This window comes from Equus asinus, chromosome 9 (assembly GCF_041296235.1).
Source record: "Equus asinus isolate D_3611 breed Donkey chromosome 9, EquAss-T2T_v2, whole genome shotgun sequence".
Taxonomy (NCBI): Eukaryota; Metazoa; Chordata; class Mammalia; order Perissodactyla; family Equidae; genus Equus; species Equus asinus.
In genome coordinates, this window is record NC_091798.1 from 47011420 (window position 1) to 47032975 (window position 21556).

Consider the following 21556-nt stretch of genomic DNA (forward strand, 5'->3'; position numbering starts at 1 on the left):
GAGAATATCTTTATTTTGCATCATACTTTATGATTGTATTGCCATGAATGCAGTTTTAGGAGGGGAGTTCTTTTTTCTCAGCACAGTCAATACCTTCTACTATTTTCTGGCATCCATTGTTTTTGGGAAGTCAGTTATTGCTTTAATTGCCCTTCCTTTATAGCTGATCTACATTTTCCTTCTGGCTATGTGAGAAGTATTCTGTTTATCTTTTATGTGTGAATTTTGTAGCTGTGGTTTTTAATTATCCTGCTTTGGATTTGTTGGACTGCTTTGGGCTTTTTTTGTTTGTTTTTTAATCAAAAAGTCTCAGTCATTTTCTCTTTGGACACTGTCTTGTTCTTTCTATTCTTGCCTATCTTTGTTTAGAGATATGTTAAGTCTTTTCAGCCTATCCTCTTTATCTCTTAAGATTTCTTTCTTATTTTTCATCTCTTCCTGACTTTGTGCTGCATACTATGTTATTTTATTTGGCTGTCTTCCCAATTCACTAATTCTCTTTTTAGTTAAATCTCAATATGTCATTTAATTCCTTCATTTTTCTTTTTTTTACTTTTTCCCCCTCTATTTCAGCTTGGGTAATTTCTCTTGACCTGTGTTTAAATTCACTGATTCTTAACTTGATTGCATCAAGTCTGCTGATGAGCTTATCAAAAGCATTGTTCAGTCTCTAGTACCACATTTTTTGTTTCTAACATTTTCATTTTACTCTTATATTTTTCATATGTCTGCTGAAATTCTCCATCTGTCTTTTCATATTGTTCACCTTTTCCACTGAGCCTTTGCCATATTAATCATGGTTGTTTTAAATCTCTGATAGTTCTAGCATCTGGATCATCTCTAGTTTTTATGGATTGCTCTGTTGATTGATTTGTCTCTTGGCGATGGATTGTTCTTTGTATTTGTTTTTTGATTTTTTTTACCCTTTTTATTTTTATATGAGTCATTATTTTGGATTTAATGCTAGATACGGTGTGTAGGACAATAAAGACTGAGGGTAGATAGTGTTTAGGCCTGGAGATGAACCCACCTCTTCTGCTAGGGTTGAGCTAGGTTTGGATCTTTTGTTGTTATGGTTTCCTTCAGTGCACCAGTGGTTTCAAATTCCTCTGGTGGTAACTTTGTGCTTAGTTTTGGGTCTGGTCTGTTGGAAGATCTTTCAAAGTCGTCTTGCTCCACCCTCAGTTTTAGGCCTTCCCTGTGCTCTTGTGTTTTAGACAGGGTATCTTTCCATGTTCGTCTGTCTTCCAAATGTAGACTGCTTTTGCTTGTTGGTCACTGCCTACCAGTCTGGCAATGGGGAGGAAGGGCACTTGGGGAGGATTTTTTTTTTTTGTCCTGGTCAGTCTTCACCTGCTTGGTTGCTATTTATAATCTCTTGTTTGTTTTCAAGTTTCTTTTTGTTTGAAAGTTTTTTTATTATAACTTTATATTTTCTGATACTTCCAGTAAATAGAAATGTTTGCAAGTGTGATTCTTCTGTGTTTTTTCTGTCCATTATTGCTTCTCCTATCTTATTTGCTCCTGTGGTTGAGTTTTGTTGTAGTGGGTTGGGGGTTTTTAAAAATTTTTTTATGTGTTTGTCTATGAGTTCATATGTCTTGAACTTTAAGTATGGGAATTCTTTGAGGTTTGGGTTAAAGTTGCATTCTTGCAAAGAGATTTTAGATTTGTTTTTGCAGTTGTATATGTACATTATCAGTTCTGAACTTCTTTAAATTTACTTATGTACTTAAGGTTTTATGAATTCAAACTACAGACCTGCATGATAGCTTATGTTTGAATTCTCAGAGGAAGGTTTTTGTTTGGTTGCTTTTTCCCCCCAGTTCTCTCAGTTCCAAGCAAATTTTCTTCTTATCCCCTTCTGCAAAGTGGGCTTACACTTTGCTCACCCCTTACAATGAGAGTGTAGCTATTTGGGTTGAGCTTTGTGAGTAAGTTTCCTATTGGATTCCCCATCTTTGGTGGATTCTCTATTTTATTTCCTGTCTCTCTCACTCCCTACAAACATCAAAGTGGAAGGTTTCATCTCTAGAGTTGAGAAATCCTCTGGTAGATCAGGGGCATTGTTGGTATCCTACCTCCTGGTATTCTTGCTTTCACTTCATTCTTGGCCTTTGGATTCCTTACTTTTGTGCCAATTCAGTACGTGTTTGCAAAGTTTTATTTTTTTAAATCTCACATTTCAGTTTTAGTCAGAGGGAACTTTGTTAAGGGCACTTAATCCTTTATACATTGTTCAATTTTTCTTTTCATTTGGTACTTTTCTTCAAATTCTGAGGCTTAGAAACTCCTTTCCTAAATTTAATTTACTACTCTATTTTGAAAAGCCTTTATTGTTTAAATCTCTGCTTTTGCTCAATAAATGGTAGATATTAAAAGATCTAAAAATCATATGATATTGGAATTTCACCTAAAGTAGATATCTAGTTCATCCCTTGGGATAGGGCAGTATGAAAGAGATAACTTTTTAGTTGCACTTGGGTTTTGAGTCCTTACACTCACTTGTGTGAATTACTTTTTATGAGACTCTACCATCTATTACTACAGAAAGAGTAGCTATGTAATAGGGTCATTGTGAGCTTTAAATGATATAGAGTTTCTGGTACATGGCCTAGTGTAGTGATTCAGTAAATACTATGATCCTCCCATCATTTTTTAGAAGAGGAAATTGAATCTCAAGAAGGTAGCATGTATTTGCTACCTACACAAAATTTTATAATTATTGAGCAGGAAACCATTCCCTTGTGTCTTCTGGATTTTACCTTTCCCAAGAGTAATATTCAGTAACTTATTCTGGCTGCCTATGTATGTCTTGAGTACCTTATACATATTTCCAAGGACCTAACATATTTGGAGAGAAAGAATTTAACGTAATGCCCACTTTGGAAAACTTCTTGGATGTTAAGTTAACAACGATGAATATAATATAATGCACTTCCTGTCTTAGGTAGGCTTATCTAATCATTATGGTTGATATGTTTAGTGCTGTAGAAGGATTAGCACCTTCCTGGGGCAGAGGAGGGATTGATTGAACTGGGTCGTGAAGTATGTGTAGGATGTCAGGTTATTGGCAAAGGAGGAAGTTAGGCAGAAGTAACAGCAGCATATGCCAAGGCCTGAAGACAGTAGGGAGCACGTCCTATTTATGAGAAGTCTAGGTTGTATACACACAACCAGTCATGCAGTCTAAGGAAAGAAATGTCTCTTGTGTTTATGGAAGAGATGGCAATTGAGATGTGTCTTAAATGATTGGTGGTGTTTCAGCATGTGAAGATAGAATGGATAGGATAACACAAATTGAGGAAATAAATGTAAAGTTACTTAGCAGAATATAAGTTATTTATATATAGGGACCCATGACTTGGGTCACATTAACTTGGCTGTTACTTCCTCTTGAATTCTCACAGCTGAAACAGAACAACTTCTTTCTTATCAACTTTCTGAGAAATCATTAGGAAATTTTGCATATCTTATTAGACCTTTTATGTGAGAGGGTTTTTTTGTAGAGAGGAGGATAAGGGAGCAAGTTTTCCAGGCTTACACGTATAAAATAAACTGGTAAAAATATTTTGGGGATGGAGCATATGTGGCTTTAAATATCAAATGTAATAGTTTAAAATTTATTTGGTAACTGTTAGAGGTCCATTGTAGCATTTTGAACAGGAAACCTGGTGTGATGATAATTTATCTAGGTGATTTATTTGACCATGCAGAATGGAATTGGGGAAGAGCATTCCTGAAGCAGCAGAATTGCTATAGTTTAGGACTGAAGTGATTAAGGCTTGAATAAGGGACGGTGGTAATGAGAATGAAGGAAAAGGCATTGTGAGAAGATTTGTAAAAACAAGGACTGAGAAATCTTGAAAAATGATTGAAGATAAGATTTGGAAGACAAGCAGGGGAGTTGGGAATGTTGATGGAATTTCATACTTGGGTGACTGGGAATTTTTGATATTAACAAGAGATGTGACATTAGCAGGAAAAGTAGTTGTGAGGAAAAACTGAAACTATCATTTGTTTATTGGATGTGAGGTAAATTATAAGGTATACTTTAGAACATATCAGTATGCCTTTGTAAAAATAATTTTTTAAATTATAGTTTAGTTAATTAGAAGGGCAGTGTGGTCTTATATCGATAGCGTAAGCTTTGAAGGCAGACCTGTATTCTAATTCACCTTTAATAAGTATCACTGTTGTTTCCAGTGAGACTGGAAAGTCACTAATCTCTTTGGATTTTACTTTGTTCATCTATAAACTGAAGCATTTTTGTTTTACCGTTTAGCACTTCACTGAAATTATAACCATGATTTTTTGTTCAATAAAATAGGTATATAATCAGGCAGTTTGTAATTGGACTAACTGAGAAGTTGTAATTATTGAATGTGTAGGTGTAGTTAACAGCCTTCATTTCTGGTAAGTGACTTTACTTAGAGGATGTGTGTTTATGTGAGCGAGAGAGACTATTTCCTGGAAGGAAACTGTGGTCTGGATCTTTGTAATAACGTCACCTTTAAACTTTTTGAACTCATGAGCGCTGTCCTATGCACACTGTTTTCTTGAGGCAGTTTCTTGCAAGAAGTAAATGAAGCCTCCTTATGAGCCTGTTAAGACTCCATAGACTGTCAGTAATATGGAAAAGTTGGATGTTTAATCAGGAATGTGAACATGTGTTTCAGGTAGAGAATTCCAAAGATAATGAAGATTTTCTACATAGAGAGATTCCTGCCAGACAGTCTCGACGAAGATTTCGGAAAATTAACTATAAAGGAGAGCGTCAAACTATCACTGATGATGTGGACATTAACAGCTATCTTTCTGTGAGTATATTTAGGAATATTTCATAGATATTCCTTAATTTTCATATACAGTATCTTTAATATACATATAGTTTTGGTAATATCAACACCTTGGGCTCGATGTGGAAAAGTTTGGGGCAGGTAAATATATCTGTATGTTTTTTTTAAATACTTACGGTTGGTTGAGTTGGGTAGAAATATTCTTACCAGTGGGAGTTTTGTTTTTGCTTAAATAATGTAAAAAAAAAAGTTCTTACTACATATTTTTAGACATAGTTGTGGATTTTCTTTCCTTTTTATTGCCTAATGGAGTATAGATTAGCGTCCTACCTGAGAATTTAGATAATAGACTTATTGGGAGCTTTCTTTCTGGTATGCTATAAGGCATACAAAAGAAATAAAAATATGTCAATTCTTTCTTTGAGATGTGAGACATATGCTAGTGTTAGTGCAGAAACATATGCAGGTGTTAAAGGTATATTTTCACACACAAATATTGAAAAAGAAGTAGCAGATGAAATAATTAACTTTTGTAACACCAGAAGAAACATAGCTGTTTCTTCAGAAGTCTTCAATTTTATAACTGTAGATAATTTCATTTTAGGCTGAAGAGTAGTTGACTCAAGAAGTAGGGATAATCTAAGAAAGAATAAATACTGTTGTATTTTATCAGTTTTCAAAGGAGTCATGATACCCCAAGTATAAAAAGTTAGTCTAGGACTGAGTGCAGCAAAATTCCCAAGGATATGTTTAGTTCTTTTGGTTGTCAGAAACAGAAATTCACTTGTTCCATGTTAGAAATAAGGAGGCTTATTTAGAGAGTTGGGGTTTGTACTGGAATAAGTGTTAGATTTAAGGGAGCTCTAAGGATTCAGTCACCTTTGCCTAATTTCACTGATTCAGCGCATTCTGTTTCTGATAACAAACAATAACATATGAAATAGTCCCAAAAGTTTTTACCACATCCAGAGCTACGCAAAGTTCATTTCTTGTTCTTGTTGTTTGATTATTTCTTTTTATATAATTTCCTCATCACTAATTAATTTAAGCTAACATGTTTTGCCTTATTACCCAAGTAACATATCTATTTTTGAAAAATTAAGTTGATTAGTCTCGCCACCCAGTTATGTAACTGTCACTGACATTTTGTGTATTCTTGGATAAGCTTTTTCAACATATAGATAGATATGTAAACTTTTTGGCTAATTTCTTAAAACTTATATATGACCTGTTTTATAACTTTTTAAAGCAAATATATGATCTAAACATCTTTGAATGCTATTAAATGATTGTTTTTACAACATTATTCTTAATAGTGTCGTGGTACGCAATTATAATAATTGCCATAATTTATTTACTCAGTTTCCAATATTTGGTCATCTAGATTTTTCTAATTTTTTATTTTTTAAAAAATAAGATGCTAAATATCTTTGTGGTTATATATGCTTATATATTGGTTTCTTTAGAAAAAATTCTGAGATGTAGAATTACTAAATTTAAGTATCTTTAATTGTACTATTTGGTTCTCCTCATATAAGCTAGAATGCATAGCTCGTGTGTGTGTTTTGATTACTTATTTAGTCTAGTCTCAACTGTAGTGTGTTCTTTTCTCAAATTTTTTGGTGTCATGTCATGAAGCCTAGATAGATTGCATTTTCTCTTGGTAGCTTTCGTTTGTCCTCGTGAGTCGTTTACTTTTAGCCCTCTTGTGTGCTGAAAGTTGTCCTCTCGGGCATATGCTGGTTTTCTGAGTGGACCAGAAAGAGCAGTGTGCACACTGCTTGGGATTCTCCCCCACAGTGTGGCATTTTCACATATAAAGGCTGTATAGCTAGTTTAGGTGGTTATCCTACTAAGTACTATCTGGAATTTGGTAGGTCATGGGAAGGAGAGAGCTAAGTTGATTCAGTGTAGACAAAACTGATTTATTAACTGTGGGACTGGGTTAGAGAAAGATTTTTGGTCATGTTACTTGCACTTGCTTTTCATTTACTTTTAATTAATGTCACCAACTATGTAAAACCTATCATCTAGCCAAATTCCTACATATTGGTAGTTGGTCTGGATAAGGATGTTATGTAGCAAAAAATCTTAATTTGTATTTGTGAAAGCATCCAGAGGAGAATTGGTCTTATGGCTGCTATGGGTTCCTTTATTTCTTCTCTTCTACTGTCAGCAATTCATAGAGACAGATCAGGAGGAATCATTCTTTGTTGTAGACAGGAGTGGAAATTTGACAGTTTCTTTTTTCATTTGCAAACCATCATCAAGTTTTTCTTGTTAGACTGCTGAAAATCAAAATTCTTAATGTCGTACAGAATATTTTGTTACTGTTGTTTTCTGTATCATAATTATTAAAAGTGCACAACCTGTGTATCAAGGTTTTGTGAATATGAAAGATGATGTGTGTGTTTATTTTCTAACTGAATACTTAGAATGATTGAAAAAGGTGGTTTATTCTTATGAAATGTTTTCATAGTTTTGTCATACATTGCTTTCTATAAAGATGAGAACCATAATCTTAATGTGAAAGGTTTTTTTAAAATATTAAGAGGACATTTATAACAGTATCAATATTTTTGAAACTCCTTTGGGTGTTGCTCGCAGAGCTTACAATAAGTTTAAGTGTCTCTGAATATTTTCAGTGATTTCAGAGCTTTGATCTTTGAAGAGGGTGTATTTGATATTTAGAAACAGCAAAATGATGACTGTAGGGCTGGCCCCATGACCAACTGGTTAAGTTCATGTGCTCTGCTTCGGTGACCTAGGGTTTCATCGGTTCAGATCCTGGGCACGGACCTAGCACTGCTCATCAACCCGTGCTTTGGTGGGCATCCCACATAGCACACCTGGAAGGACCTGCAACTAGAATATACAACTGTGTACTGGGAGGCTTTAGGGAGAAGAAGAAAAAGGATGACTGAGAGCAATAGTTGATGAGTAGGATGGGCTATTAAGCCAAGTGGAAATAGTCTAGCATTTAGATGAGCCATCTGTCTTGAATTCTTCCTTCACTAACCGTATGACTGGGGCATTTCATCTAAACCCTTCATGCTTGGTTGCTTTACCTCTTAAATTGAGGGTAGTGATGTCAGGTCTACCTGTCTTATGGAGTGGTTGCTGAAGTATTTGGAATATGTGACTCACAGTCTAATCAGACGACAATATCTATAGATTCTTCCTCTCAAATATTTCAAAATTGTGCCCTCCACTGTTTCCCCATGTCATTTCCTTAGTGTTAACTGCCATTCTTTCTAGAACTGTTGTAATAGCATCTTTCACACTCCCTCAGCCAACTTTCACTGTAAAAACAGTATTTTTTGTTATAAGAGATTTGGAAAATTTTTTAAAAATTGAAGTGTTGCATAATCTCTTCATTAAAATATCTGCGTGATCATTTTATTTATTTGGTTTTAAGATTTGTTTTTGTTTTCTCTCTGGTTTCCCTACTGATAGACCCATTCCTTATATCTTCTCCAATCCCCTCCCGCCAGCTAGTCCATTCACTTTAGTTGTCAGTCCTAAATGAAGCTCTAACAGTATCACTTCTGTTAAACTGTTAAATCTTTTCATGGCCTACCATCATCTATCAGAGAAATTCCAATGATAGAGCACATAAGGACCTTCATAGTCTAGACTAGTTCTGTCTAGTGAACTTTCTGCAATGATGGAAATGTTTTATATCTGTGCTTTCCAAATTGGTCGTAGAAACTAGCCACAGGTGGCTATTGAGGAGTTAAAATGTAGCTATTATGACTGAGGATTTTAATTTAAAATTTCAACTTTAAATAATTCACATGTGGCTAGTAGCTACCTTATTGGACAGACAGATCTGGACTTTGTCTACCTCTCCAGCTTTATCTTATTCTGTTTTTCTATGTATTCCTTACCTTTAAGCCATGCTGAACAAATTTGCTAACCCTTGAAGAAACCATGTTTTTATTTACTTTTTTCAGTTTTATTGAGATATAATTGACATAACATTGTGTAAGTTTATAGTGTACAGCCTGGTGATTTGATGTACATATATATTGCAAATTCATTACCACAATAAGGTTGGTTAACACATCCATCACCTCACATAGTTACTGTTTGTGTGTGTGTGTGATGTGAGAAACCTGTTTTTATATACATCTCTTATATATACTGTTCCTTTTACTTAGAATGCCCTTTTATTCTTTGTCTTCTTGGCAAAATCCTAATCATCCTCAAGACTCAATTCACATTGCCTGTCAAGGAGAAATAGGAGTTCCTGTTCTTGTTTCGGCTTTAGGTTCCTGTGTAACTTTGGGCAAGTTATTTAACCTTTCTACGTCTATTTTGATATATAACCTATACATTTGTGAAAGGATGACACAAGAGAATATATATGAAAAGCTCTGCCTAGTGTTTGGTGCCCTGAAAAACATTCAGTAATGTCAGCAGCTTCTATTCTATTGTTGTTATAAATATTAAAAAAAAATCTTCGTTCCTGTTGCTTACAATATAATTTTATTACTTATCTATTCTATGCCTGGACATAAAACCTGTTTACCAAAAATGTAAATATATTGGGATAACTGAAAGTAAATAAGCCAAAGGAATCAGAACAAAGAGAGAATAAAGGTAGGAACAATAAAATAAAGCTAGCTGCAAGTTAGAACAACCAACAATCAGCCAACTACCACTGCCCCTCCAATTTTTTTGTAGCATACACTCCCAGTGGCTTACTTTGAACAAGGTAATTTCTTTGTCCAACCTTACAAAATTAAAGTGGTTGCAAAATGTATATGCAAGTCAGCGAATGATTTGCTTTACTATATATGATTAGTGACTAGAAGCCAATTAAATGATGGCGGGATGTCTGCCAAGAACCGATGACTGGTTTTGGAATTATTGATTTGAAGGACTTCTTTCTGATAGGAGTTAGCAAAGCAGGTAGTTTAACCCAAATGTCTTAAAACGTACATTGCAAAATAGTGTCCAGGACATGGGAAGAAAATAGTGGCGTTTATATGTACTGTTATTCTTCTAAATTTCTGGGGATTTTTGTGTATATTTCATAATGAACACAAAATATTTTTGCTGGTAATACACATATTAATTTATCAGTAAATTACATATGTTAGAAATGTAGCTCAAAAATTTTTTATTTTAATAAGTTTTTAGATGATGTGGTATATAAATCGCTTCCTCATTTGGCCCCACTCTACCTTTTCAGCCTTCTGGCCCCATCATTTTGTTGGAGGTCTCTTCGTTTTGTCCTCTTCTTCTCTCTCTCTGGAAGGTTCTTATAGGCTTCTTTACCTAATGTAATTTTGTCCGTTGAATCAGTTTGAATCTTAACATTTACTCCTTTCATCCAGAATGGCCCCCTACAAGTGCTGCTCAGCTCCCAAGACTCCATTCATCTGTAACCTCTTTGGAGGAGACTTCCCTGACATTTTCTCTTCACATTGTACACTTCTCCTCATTGATTCTCTAGGATGTTACACATGCTTACATGCAGTGTGCTCATATAATTCTGCTCTGTTCTAAAGATAAAAGGAAACAAAATTAACAACTTAAGAATTTCTTAAATATCTGTATTTTTTTAATATAAATTTCATTGCTGTGTTTTAAATAGCCCACAACAGTGAACATTTTTCAAATGTCCTGAGTTGAATTTTTATAATTGGTGCATTTGTAAAGTTAAATGGTAAAATTAAACCAGGGCCAATAACAGGGAAGTATCTTGGTTTCACCAAGGTCAAGCACCAAATATGCCTTTATTTAACTTGAAATGAATCTCTAGAATATCAGACAACATTCATGCTCAGTCATTTTTATAGAAATATTATTGACCCAGATATAAATCTGGACAGTCTTCAAAGGTTTAAAAAATCTTGTTTGTGTTTGAATACTTCATTTAGGAAATTATAGTCCTTCTTGATTTCTCTTTTCTGCTGCTGTTAGAATTTTGAGTAAGAAAACTGTGTGGGTGCTTATGCTTATCTTCTCTCAACTAGATCCCAAATTCCTCAGTAGACTAAGTCATAATTTTTTTCTTGTTCCCTATGTTGCTTACAGTGCTTTTTACATTCTCAGGCACAGTGTAAGCTACTGGCCGCCTTCCTCTCTTTCTCTGTCATAGCACCTGCACAAAAATGGAGCCAGCCAACTCTTCCCAAAGGGACACCTGGAAAGAGGAGTTTCCATGACAGCATCATGGTTTGTGGTTTGAAATTTGGAGGGCTTCCTTTTGCTCACCCTTCTTTATATGTTTTCTTTTTACCCAGTCTGTTATTCTGGGATAGTATGGCAAGTGGTAGGCATGATATGACACTCTAGAATCTACTGTTTTATTTTAGGTTCACAAATTACTAATGCAGCAGGCAGCTCTTTCTCATTTACTACCTCTGTGATTGCACTTTGTTTTCTGCCCTTCTGCTCCTTATTTTTTTGGATTCAGAGCATATTTAGAGAGATTAAGACACATTTGTCAGTGCAGCTGAATAAGAGTTGATTATTAGGACCAGACCATTTAACCACCTTTATGTTGGTGTGCTGATTAATGCCTGGAAGCATCCACTTGACCATGGATTTGGCATCTTAAGGTTTTTAGCAAAATGTGTTTTGCTTTTGTGGATTCTGTGTATGTTGTATTGATCAAGCTCTTCCTGTAGTAAGAAGTAGAATCCTACTCCCCAGCCAGCTCATGAGAAAATAGAGGACTTTGATCCAAATGTGTGGTTGCTGAGATCTCTTCATGGAGCATGTCTTAGTCTGTTCATTCCTTTAACAAAATACCACAAAGTGAGTGGCTTATAAACAACAGAAATTTATTTCTCACACTTTTGGAGGCTAGAAGTCCAAGATCAGGGTGCCAGCATGGTTGGGTTCTGGTGAAAGCACTCTTCTGGGTTGTAGACTGTTGACCTCTTGCTGTCTCCTCATGTGGTGGAAAGGACTAGGGAGCTCTGTGGGGCCTCTTTTATAAGGGCACTGATCCCAATCATGAGGGCTCCTTCCTCAAGACCTGGTCATCTTCCAAAGGCCCCACCTCCTAATAGCATCACCTTGGGAATTAGGATTTCAACATATGAATTTGGCAGGCACACAAACCTTCAGACCATAGCAGCATCCCAGCATTTGTCTCAGGACCACCCATTTGGACTTCCGAAGAAACTAGGTGCAAATAAATAAAATCCTTGGTTGTGGTCAGGTTTGTAAGAGACAGATTCCTCAGTTTGATGTTATAAAATAGACCTTAAACTAGGAGTCAGGTGATAGGGGATCTTGTCCTATCTCAGGCACTAATTTGCAATGTTAAGGAATATTTAAGACCCTTGATCCCTGCATCATGTGTGGGACTTCATCTAGATACTAAGTCCCTTTTAACTACAGACTGCTAACTTCTTCCTGTGTCCACATGGTGGGAGAAAGGTAGGGATCTCTCTGGGGCATCTTTTGTAAGGGCACTAATCCCATTCCCAGAGCCCTCTTGACCTAATCACCTCACAAAGGCCCCACCTCTTAAAACATCACTTTGGAGATTAGGATTTCAACATATGAATTTAGGAGGGATGCAAACATTCAGACCATAGCAGAGCACCAGTGAGCAAATGATTTAAACATTTACTCAAGTCAAAATGGAAGAGGTATAAACACACCTTTTGCATCTGTTATTAGAATTTCAAGTTTGGACTATATAAATCGTAGTCACTGCTTGATGAAGTAGCTGTCAACATTGTGAACTTTATTTTGTATTTGTGGACTTGGTGGATCTGGTTGTTTTTAGTTATATTTTGTGTTTAGTAAATACTCGTAGAATGAAAGAATGAGTGAATAAACAATCTTTTACCTTCTGTCACTTCTAAAGTAAGGACGTTTGTATCTGGAGTATATAAGACAGTGAGTGCTGACGAGACTGCTATTGAGAAATTTGGAGCCCTACCTCTGAGAATCTGCGGGTTTTCAATATTGCTCGTCCTCTCACCCTGTTTACGACCCAGAATGCTCTGGACAGATGTGTTCTTTATGGTGCTTTCACCTTAAAAGCACAAGTGGACTTTTCTCTTTTTATTCATGAGTGTTTAACATCTCCTAGGAGAACTCTGCTCCTCACTAGTCTTCTGGGAAATAATGTAGAATTCCTAATGAAAGGTTCTTGTAGACAGTTACATGGTCATGAGTCCACAAATGAACAGAGAAAAGGCAAAGGAGTGATACTGTAATTAAACTAAATAGGACAAATGCCTATCTAGAGCAGATTTAAAAAGAAACTTTTGTGAAAAAAAAAGTTCTTTGTAGAAATGTAAAATCCTATAGAAGAATATTGAGGGAAATAAATTTGCTGTAATCCTCAACACGACAGATAGCTAGTGTTGCTAATGATTTTTAAACGTATGTATCTTGATTAATTCAGACCATTTTACTAATTTAGATAATGCTAAATATTTAGTTATATATCCTGCCTTTGTAAGTTTTTCTCAAAACATTTTTTTAATTTTACTGAGTTCTTATTAGTTTATATGATTGTGAAATTTCAGTTGTACATTATTTCTTGTCTGTCACCATATAGGTGCCCCCCTTCACCTCCTGTGCTCACCCCCAATTCTCGTTCCCCTGACCCCCTACTCTCTTTCCCCTGGTAGTGACTGAACTGTTTTCTTTGTCCATGTGTTTGTTTATATTCTGCGTATGAGTGAAATCATATGGTGTTTGTCTTTCTCAGTCTGGCTTATTTCGCTTAGCATAATACCCTCCAGGTCCATGCATGTTGTTGTAAATGGGATTTTGCCTTTTTTTCTGGCTGAGTAGTATTCCATTGTATATATATATGTATATATACCACATCTTCTTTATCAAATTATCAGTCACTGGGCACTTGGATTGCTTCCGTGTCTTAGCTGTAGTGAACAGTGCTTCAATGAACATAGGAATGCATGTGTCACTTTGGATTGTTGATTTCAGGTGGTTTGGGTAGATACCCAGTAGTGGGGTAGCTGGGTCATATGCTATTTCTATTTTTGTTTTTTGAGGAATCTCTGTACTGTTTTCCATAATGGCTGTACCAGTTTGTATTCCCACCAGCAGTATATGAGGGCTCCCTTTTCTCCACACCCTCTCCACTGTTGGTTATTTTTAGTCTTAATGATTATAGCCATTTTAACAGATGGTATCTACACTAGTGTAGTTTTGATATGCACTTCCCTGATAATTAGTGATGCTGAACATCTTTTCATGTGCTTATTGTCCATCTCTGTATCTTCTGTGGAAAAATGTCTGTTTATATCCTCTGCCCATTTTTTGATCGGGCTGTTTATTTTTTTGTTGTTCAGTTGTGAGTGCCTTATATATTATGGAGATTAACCCCTTGTCTGATATATGATTTGCAAATATTTCCTCTCAATTGGTGGGTTGTCTTTTGGTTTTGACCCTAGTGTCTTTTGCCTTGCAGAAGCTGTTTAGTCTGATGAAGTCCCACTTGTCTGTTTTTTCTTTTGTTGCCCTTGTCTGAGAAGACATGGTATTTGAAAAGATCCTTTTAAGTTTGATGTGAAAGAGTGTACTACCTATATTATCTTCCAGGAGTTTTATGGTTTCAGGACTTATCTTCAACTCTTTGATCCATTTTGAGTTTATTTTTGTGTATGGTGTGAGATAATGGTCTACTTTTGCAAGTGATTGTCTAGATTTCCCAACACAGTTATTGAAGAGACTGTCTTTTCTCCATCGTATGTTCTTGACACCTTTGTTGAAGACGAGCTGTCTGTAGATGTGCAGTTTTATTTCTGGGCTTTCAGTTTTGTTCCATTGATCCGTGTGCCTGTTTTTCTACCAGTACCGTGCTGTTTTGATTGCTGTGGCTTTGTAGTATGTTTTGAAGTCAGGGACTGTGATGCCTCCAGCTTTGTTCTTTATATATGTCATCATCTATATACGTCATCTGCAGACAGCTAGAATTTCGCTTCTTCATTGCCTATTTGGATTCCTTTTCTTGCTTAATTGTTCTGGCCGAAACCTCCAGTACTATGTTGAATAAGAGTAGTGATATTGGGCGTCCTGTCTTCTTCCTGTTCTCAGATGGATGGTGTTCAGTTTTTCCCCATTGAGTATGATGTTGACTGTGGGTTTGTCATAGATGGCCTTTATTATGTTGAGATAATTCCCTTCTATCCCCATTTTGTTAGGAGTTTTTATCGTAAATGGCTGTTGGATCTTGTCAAATGCTTTCTCTGTATCGAGATGATCATGTGGTTTCTATTTCTCATTTTGTTAATGTGGTGTATCACATTGATTTGTGGATGTTGAACCATCCCTGTGTCCCTGGTATAAATCCCTCTTGATCATGGTGTATGATCCTTTTGATGTATTGCTGTATTTGGGTTGCCAATATTTTGTTGAGGATTTTTGCATCTATGTTCATCAGCATTATTGGCCTATAGTTTTCCTTTTTTTGTGTTGTCCTTGTCAGGCTTTGGTATCAGGGTGATGTTGGCCTTGTAGAATGTTAGGAAGCGTTCCATCTTCCCTCATTTTTTGGAATAGCTTGAGAAGGATAGGTATTAAATTCTCTTTGAAAGTTTGGTAGAATTCTCCAGGGAAGTTGTCTGATCCTAGGCTTTTATTTTTTGGGATGCTTTTTATTACTGTTTCAATCTCTGTATTTGTAACTAGTCTGTTCAGATTGTCTATTTCTCCTTGATTCAGCTTTGAAAGGTTGTAAGTGTCTAGGAATGTATCCATTTCTTCTAGGTTGTCCATTTTGTTGGCATATAACTTTTCATATTATTCTCTTATACTCCTTTGTATTTCTGTGGCATCCATTGTAATTTCTCCTCTTTCGTTTCTGATTTTATTTAGTCTGAGCTCTCTTTTTTTCTTTGTAAATCTGGCTAGGGATTTGTCAATTTTGTTTATCTTCTCAAAGAACCAGCTCTTTATTTCATTGATCCTTTCTGATGCCTTTTTTGTTTCAAACTGTGTTTATTTCTGCTCTGATTTTTATTATTTCTGTCCTTCTGCTGACTTTGGGCTTTGTTCTTTTTCTAATTCAGTTAGGCGTGGTTTGAGATTGTTTATTTGGGTTTTTCTTCTTTGTTAGGGTGAGCCTGTATTGCAGTGAATTTACTTCTTAGTACTGCTTTTGCTGCATCCCGCATCAGTTGGTATGGTATGTTTTCATTTTCATTTGTCTCCTGATACTTTTTGATTTCTCCTTTAATTTCTTTGGTGATCATTGGTTGTTCAATAGCATGTTGTTTAGTCTGCACATCTTTCTCCCTTTCTCAGCTTTTTCTTGTAATTAATTTCTAGCTTCATAGCATTTGATCCAAAAAAATGCTTGTAACTACTTCAATCTTCTTAAATTTATTCAGGCTTGCCTTGTTTCCCAACATATGGTCTATCCTTGAGAATGTTCCGTGCGCACTTGAGAAGAATGTGTATTCTGCTGGTTTTGACTGTAGTGTTCTGTATTATGTCTATTTAATCCAGCAGATGTAGCTTTTCATTTAATTCCACTGTTTCCTTGTGGATTTTCTGTCTGGATGATCTATCCATTGATGTGAGTGGAGTGTTGAGGTCCCCTGCTATTATCGTGTTATTATTAATATCTCCTTTTAGGTTTGTTAATAGTTGCTTTATGTACTTTGATGCTCCTGTGTTGGGTGCACTTCTATTTATAAGTGTTATGTTTTCTTGGTGGAGGGTCTCTTTGATCATTATATACTGCCCCTCTTTGCCTCTCTTTACCTGTCTCATCTTGAAGTCTTCTTTGTCTTATATAAGTATTGCTACACCTGCTTTCTTTTGTTTGCCATTGGCTTGGTGTATTGTCTTCTGTTCCTTCACTCTGAGCCTGTGTTTGTCATTGGAGCTGAGATATGTTTCCTGGAGGCAGCGTATTGTTGGATCTTGTTCTTTAATCCATCTCACCCCTCTCTGTCTTTTTATTGGAGAGTTCAGTCTATTTACATTTAGTGTGATTATTGATATATGAGGGCTTAATGCTGCCATTTTATCATTCGTTTTCCAGTTCTCCTGTATTTCTCTTGTTTCTCGTCCTGTGTGTTTCAGTCTACCAGTTGAGTTTTATGTAGTTTTTTATGTTGGGTTTCTTTGTTTTCTCCTTATTTATTAGTTGTGTCTCTGTTCTGCTTTTTTGTTTAGTGGTTACCATGAGATTTGTATGCAAAATCTTGTAGATAAGATGATCCATTTTCTGATGGCCTCTTATTTCCTTAGACTAAACCGATTCAGTCTCCTTTCTTTTCCCCTCCTATGTTGTTTTTGTCACATGTTATTCACATGTGACAAGATGTCACAGCACATCTTGTGTTGTGAGTTTGTGGTTAAAATGACAAGATTATCTTTGTTTTTGGTGTTTTCCTTCCCTTTATCTTTAATGTTATACTTAAGTATTTGCTAACCTGTTCCCATGTATAGCTACAATTTTCTGCTTTTATGTCTACCTAGTTATCTCTTTACTCTGTGCTTTGTAACCCCTTTCTCCCTTGTTTTATTCTGGTATGAGGGCCTTCTTGAGGATTTCTTGGGGCGGGGCAGGGGGGAGGTCTTGTGGCTACAAACTCCCTTAGCTTTTGTTTATCTGGGCAAATTTTTATTTCTCCATCATATCTGAAGTATATTTTTGCTGGAGAGAATATTCTTGGCTGAAAGTTTTTGTCCTTCAAAGATTTGAATATGTCATTCCAGTCTCTCCTAGTCTGTAAGGTTTCTGCAGAGAAATCCAGTGAAAGCCTGATGCAGGTTCCTCTGTAGGTTATTTTCTTCTGCCTTGCTGCCCTCAGTATTTTTTCTTCGTCATTCACTTTTCCCAGTTTCACTACTATATGTCTTGCAGTAGGTCTTTTTACATTGACATATTTAGGAGACCTGGTAGCCTCTTTCACGTGAATTTCCATCTCCTTCCCCAGGTTTGGGAAGTTCTCCTCTCTTATTGCTTTGAACAAGCTTTCTGCTCCATTTTCCTTTTCTTCTCCTTGTGGAATACCTATAATTCTTGTGTTGCATTTCCTAATTGAGTCAGATATTTCTCCATTTGTTTTTAGTCTTAGTTCTCTCTCCTCCTCTTTCTGGAGCATTTCAATATGTCTCTCCTCCATTATGCTGATTCGCTCCTCTGTGATGTCTGCTCGAGTGTTCAGGGAATCCATATGTTGTTTTATCTCATCCATTGTGTCTTTCATCTTCAGTATTTCTGATTGGTTCTTGTCAATAGTTTCACTCTCTTTTGTGCAGTAGCTCCTGAACTTACTGAATGTTTCTCTACATTCTCTTTTAACTCGTTGAGTTTTTTGATGATAGTTATTTCTTATTCTCTGTCATTTAGATTACATATTTCTGTGTCTTCAGGACTGATTTCTGGGTACTTGTCATTTTCTCTCTGGTCTGGAGATTTAATAATTTTTGATACTGCTATAAGGCACAGCTCCGTTTTTCCACATCCTGGTATTATTGATCACTGTTACTACCTTTCACCACTGGATTTGGGTCAAGAGCTGCATATTCTGAGCCCTCTGTGTTCCACCAGGTTCCTAGGCTCTGGAGCCAGTGCTGGGGAGGGGTGCTTTTTTTCTGCGTGCTCTCATGGGCTTACTCATTCTTGCTGTCTTCTCTCCTTGGGTGTTGGCTTGGTGAAGTCACCGCCATGATAGCTTTCACCTTGGTAGAGGGCTTTCCCCTAGGCTGTGAGGGACCTTGGGGATCTTTGATGTTCCTGCTAATGGGCGCTCCCTCCCCCCTTTCCTTCCCTCTTGGAGGCTGCGTGCAGTCCCAGATTGCAGTCTTTTGGGAAGCGAGTGAAGTTTTCTCTTACCCCATTTCACCTCCTCCAAGGGGATCTCCAGCCTCTTCGCCCTCCTCCATATGGCTGCATGGGTCTCTCAGACATGTTTTTTGTTGTGTGGATGTCCTCTGTTGGAGCATGAATGTCTTTTTTGTTGTATCGTGGAGGGGTAGATCACTGGTAGATCTCAGTCTACCATGATGCTAACATCACTCAAAACATTGTTTTTAATATTAATGTTTTGTTGTATGAGTGTAACAAAGTATTCTCATGAAGCTTCCAATTTATCTCCTATTACAAACAACTTGTGTGAAAAAATCTGTATATGACTAATTTTTTTTGTTAGGATTGATTCATAGAAGTTAAATTACTTGTTTAAGGATATGAAAACTATTTTTAAGCCTCTACATAAATATTGCTAACTTCTAAGTAGTCATTTTAAGAAATTGTCTTTATTTATTTATTTATTTTTTTGAGGAAGACTAGCCCTGAGCTAACTACTGCCAGTCCTCCTCTTTTTTGCTGAGGAAGCCTGGCCCTGAGCTAACATCCGTGCCCATCTTCCTCTACTTTTTATATGTGTGATGCCTACCACAGCATGGCATGCCAGGCAGTGCCGTGTCCACACCTGGGATCCGAATCGGCGAACCCCGGGCCACTGAGAAGTGGAACATGCGAACTTAACCACTGCGCCACCGGGCCGGCCCCAGAAATTGTCTTTATGATTCACTCTATATGAATATGAACTTCAGGAGTGTTGGGATGGGGACAGGGCACATACCTCTGGTTGTCTGGGCCAGTTCTCTCTCCCTTAACAGTGACACTGATTTACATGGATCTGCCCAGGGAACCAGAATCTGAAAGATTTTTATCATACTTGAAACACTTTACACAATGATTGTTAAAGAAAGCTGTTTTGAAGATTGCTTGAAGCAGCTCTGTTACCAGTATACCAGTGGTCTATGATAATGGTTTCCAAGAGCTTTCCAGTTGGAAGGGGAATAACTGCTCAGACATAGCAAACAGATTAATGCTGGTTGTTACTGCCTTTTAGTTTAACTTGTTACTTTTTCAGTAACTATGCTCTGTTTGGCATTTGGCTTTTATAGTACTAGAAAAGGCAGTATTTAAAATTAGAGAAGTGATGTAAAGGTAATCACTAATATAATCCACGAATTTACAGATTGAGACAATATTTTCAATGGTTTAATTTTTTAAATGAGATTTCTTTTTCCAGTCATGTTTATAGATAGCTCTGTTTTAATTATTGGCTAGATCTTATTTTTTGAAGAAAATAATACAGTATTTTAAACCTTTACATTAGGTTTGCATATAGTATGTAGCATACTTACTGATTACTAATGTGCAAAGTGTATTCTTTAGTTTGTGTATGTGTGTGTGTAAGTGAGTGAAAAATGCTTGATACAACTTCACAGTGTAGGGGAAAGTAGAAGCTTGGTGATGTCTTTTTGTTGTTTCTTCGGTTTCCCTGATTCTAATTATAGAGGCTTACATCACCTTAGTTGATGATGAAGGCTTCCCTCTCCCTTTTTTCTTTTCATTCTTCCGTCACTCCCTAAGGATGGATCATATTTCATAGTGCATATGTGGCCTGCTGATGGCTTTGACAGGGTTTTCAACAGCATGGTGCTATCATTTAGTGGACGTAGATGGCAGTGTGCTGAAGCACACTGTTTCTTACAGAAGAATAGGAGGATAGTGCTGATTCTGTGGCTTCCTTTCCTTCAGAAAGGCTGAGGAATAGACAGGATGTAGTTTGAAAGCAGGAATTCCTGAGGGGCACCAGGAGTTGGAGTTAACCATGTCTAATAACTACGAAGATTCGTTTCAGATGTTCAAGTTCAGTAAGGTGGGGGAAAGGGGTGCAAAAGCTTGCTATGATCCTTTAAAAGGGCTTGCATGTTACCTCTGACATTACGGTAAAGTGTCATTTATTCATTTTCCAAAAGGAGTAAAGTATTTTTACTATAAAAATCAGTACATTTAACAGTTTATATTTCAAAAGCTAAATACTTACAACCAAAATACAAAAGTGAATGCCCTGTTTGTTTTATTTTGTAAAACTGCATCATTTTTCTTTTATTTCTCACCTCCTTTTGAGTTTGGCTTCTGTAAATTGTGATTATAATATTTCACTATGCAGAAGGGGGATAAACTGTATGACTATGCCTGAGATTACTACAAACCTGGTCTTTGTTATTGTTGGTTTTTTGTTTTTCATAATGTCTAGAATGTGTATCCTCTCAAAACTTACCTTTATCCATGATGACCTTTTTCCCCTTCTTTTCAGTCTTGTCATTTATTGAAATAAAAGGTGTATTTCTAGTTTAGTAACTATCAGAACCTCATCTTTTGCTTTCGATACAATATGATTCCAAATGTTCCAGTTTGTATTTTTGTTTAGAAATAGTTTATACAGTTAACATAAATTTTAATTATTAACTGTAGCATTTGCATTTTTATAAAAATATTTTGTAATGGTTTGAAGCTTTGCAAAGCCAACATACATTGATTGCTTTATTTTGTGGTAGTGCAAAAGACCGTTTAAGAGCTAAAGATCTCAGCAGTATGGCTTAGCATCATGGCATTTCATATGCAGGGGAAATGTATTCTTAAATGGCTATCCTGTGGTGATGATTCCTAGACAATGTGTGTATCAGGGTATTCTCCTTTGCTGCAGTTACTTCATTTGAATTGGCAGGACAATGGAATGAGATCACGATAAAATTCCAAAAGTGATGGAAGTGAAAAATGATTAGATTCACGTAATCATATATTTTAGTTATTGATGAATTACTGACTATTCTCTTCAAAAGATGTTTATATCTTCCTTCAGTAATTAAGAGATTAAGTCATTATTTCTGAAGAAACAGTATAGTGTAGTGTATCATCAGAATGCTCTTGGTTTCACATGCTGAATATGGAGTTTGACCTGTTTCTTTTCTTTCATGGTATTGTTGCA

At 36.2% G+C, this 21556-nt stretch overlaps 1 protein-coding gene across 9 annotated transcripts in view; it reads left to right on the plus strand.

Moving 5' to 3' along the window:
* Window positions 1-21556, plus strand: part of RAPGEF6 (Rap guanine nucleotide exchange factor 6) — a 204212-nt gene that overhangs the window by 67446 nt on the left and 115210 nt on the right. For all 9 annotated transcript variants that reach the window (XM_070517465.1, XM_014827310.3, XM_044780408.2 and 6 more), the window contains one exon: window positions 4680-4820. In XM_070517465.1, coding sequence (XP_070373566.1) covers window positions 4680-4820 — 141 coding nt within the window. The remainder of the gene's footprint in view (window positions 1-4679; window positions 4821-21556) is intronic.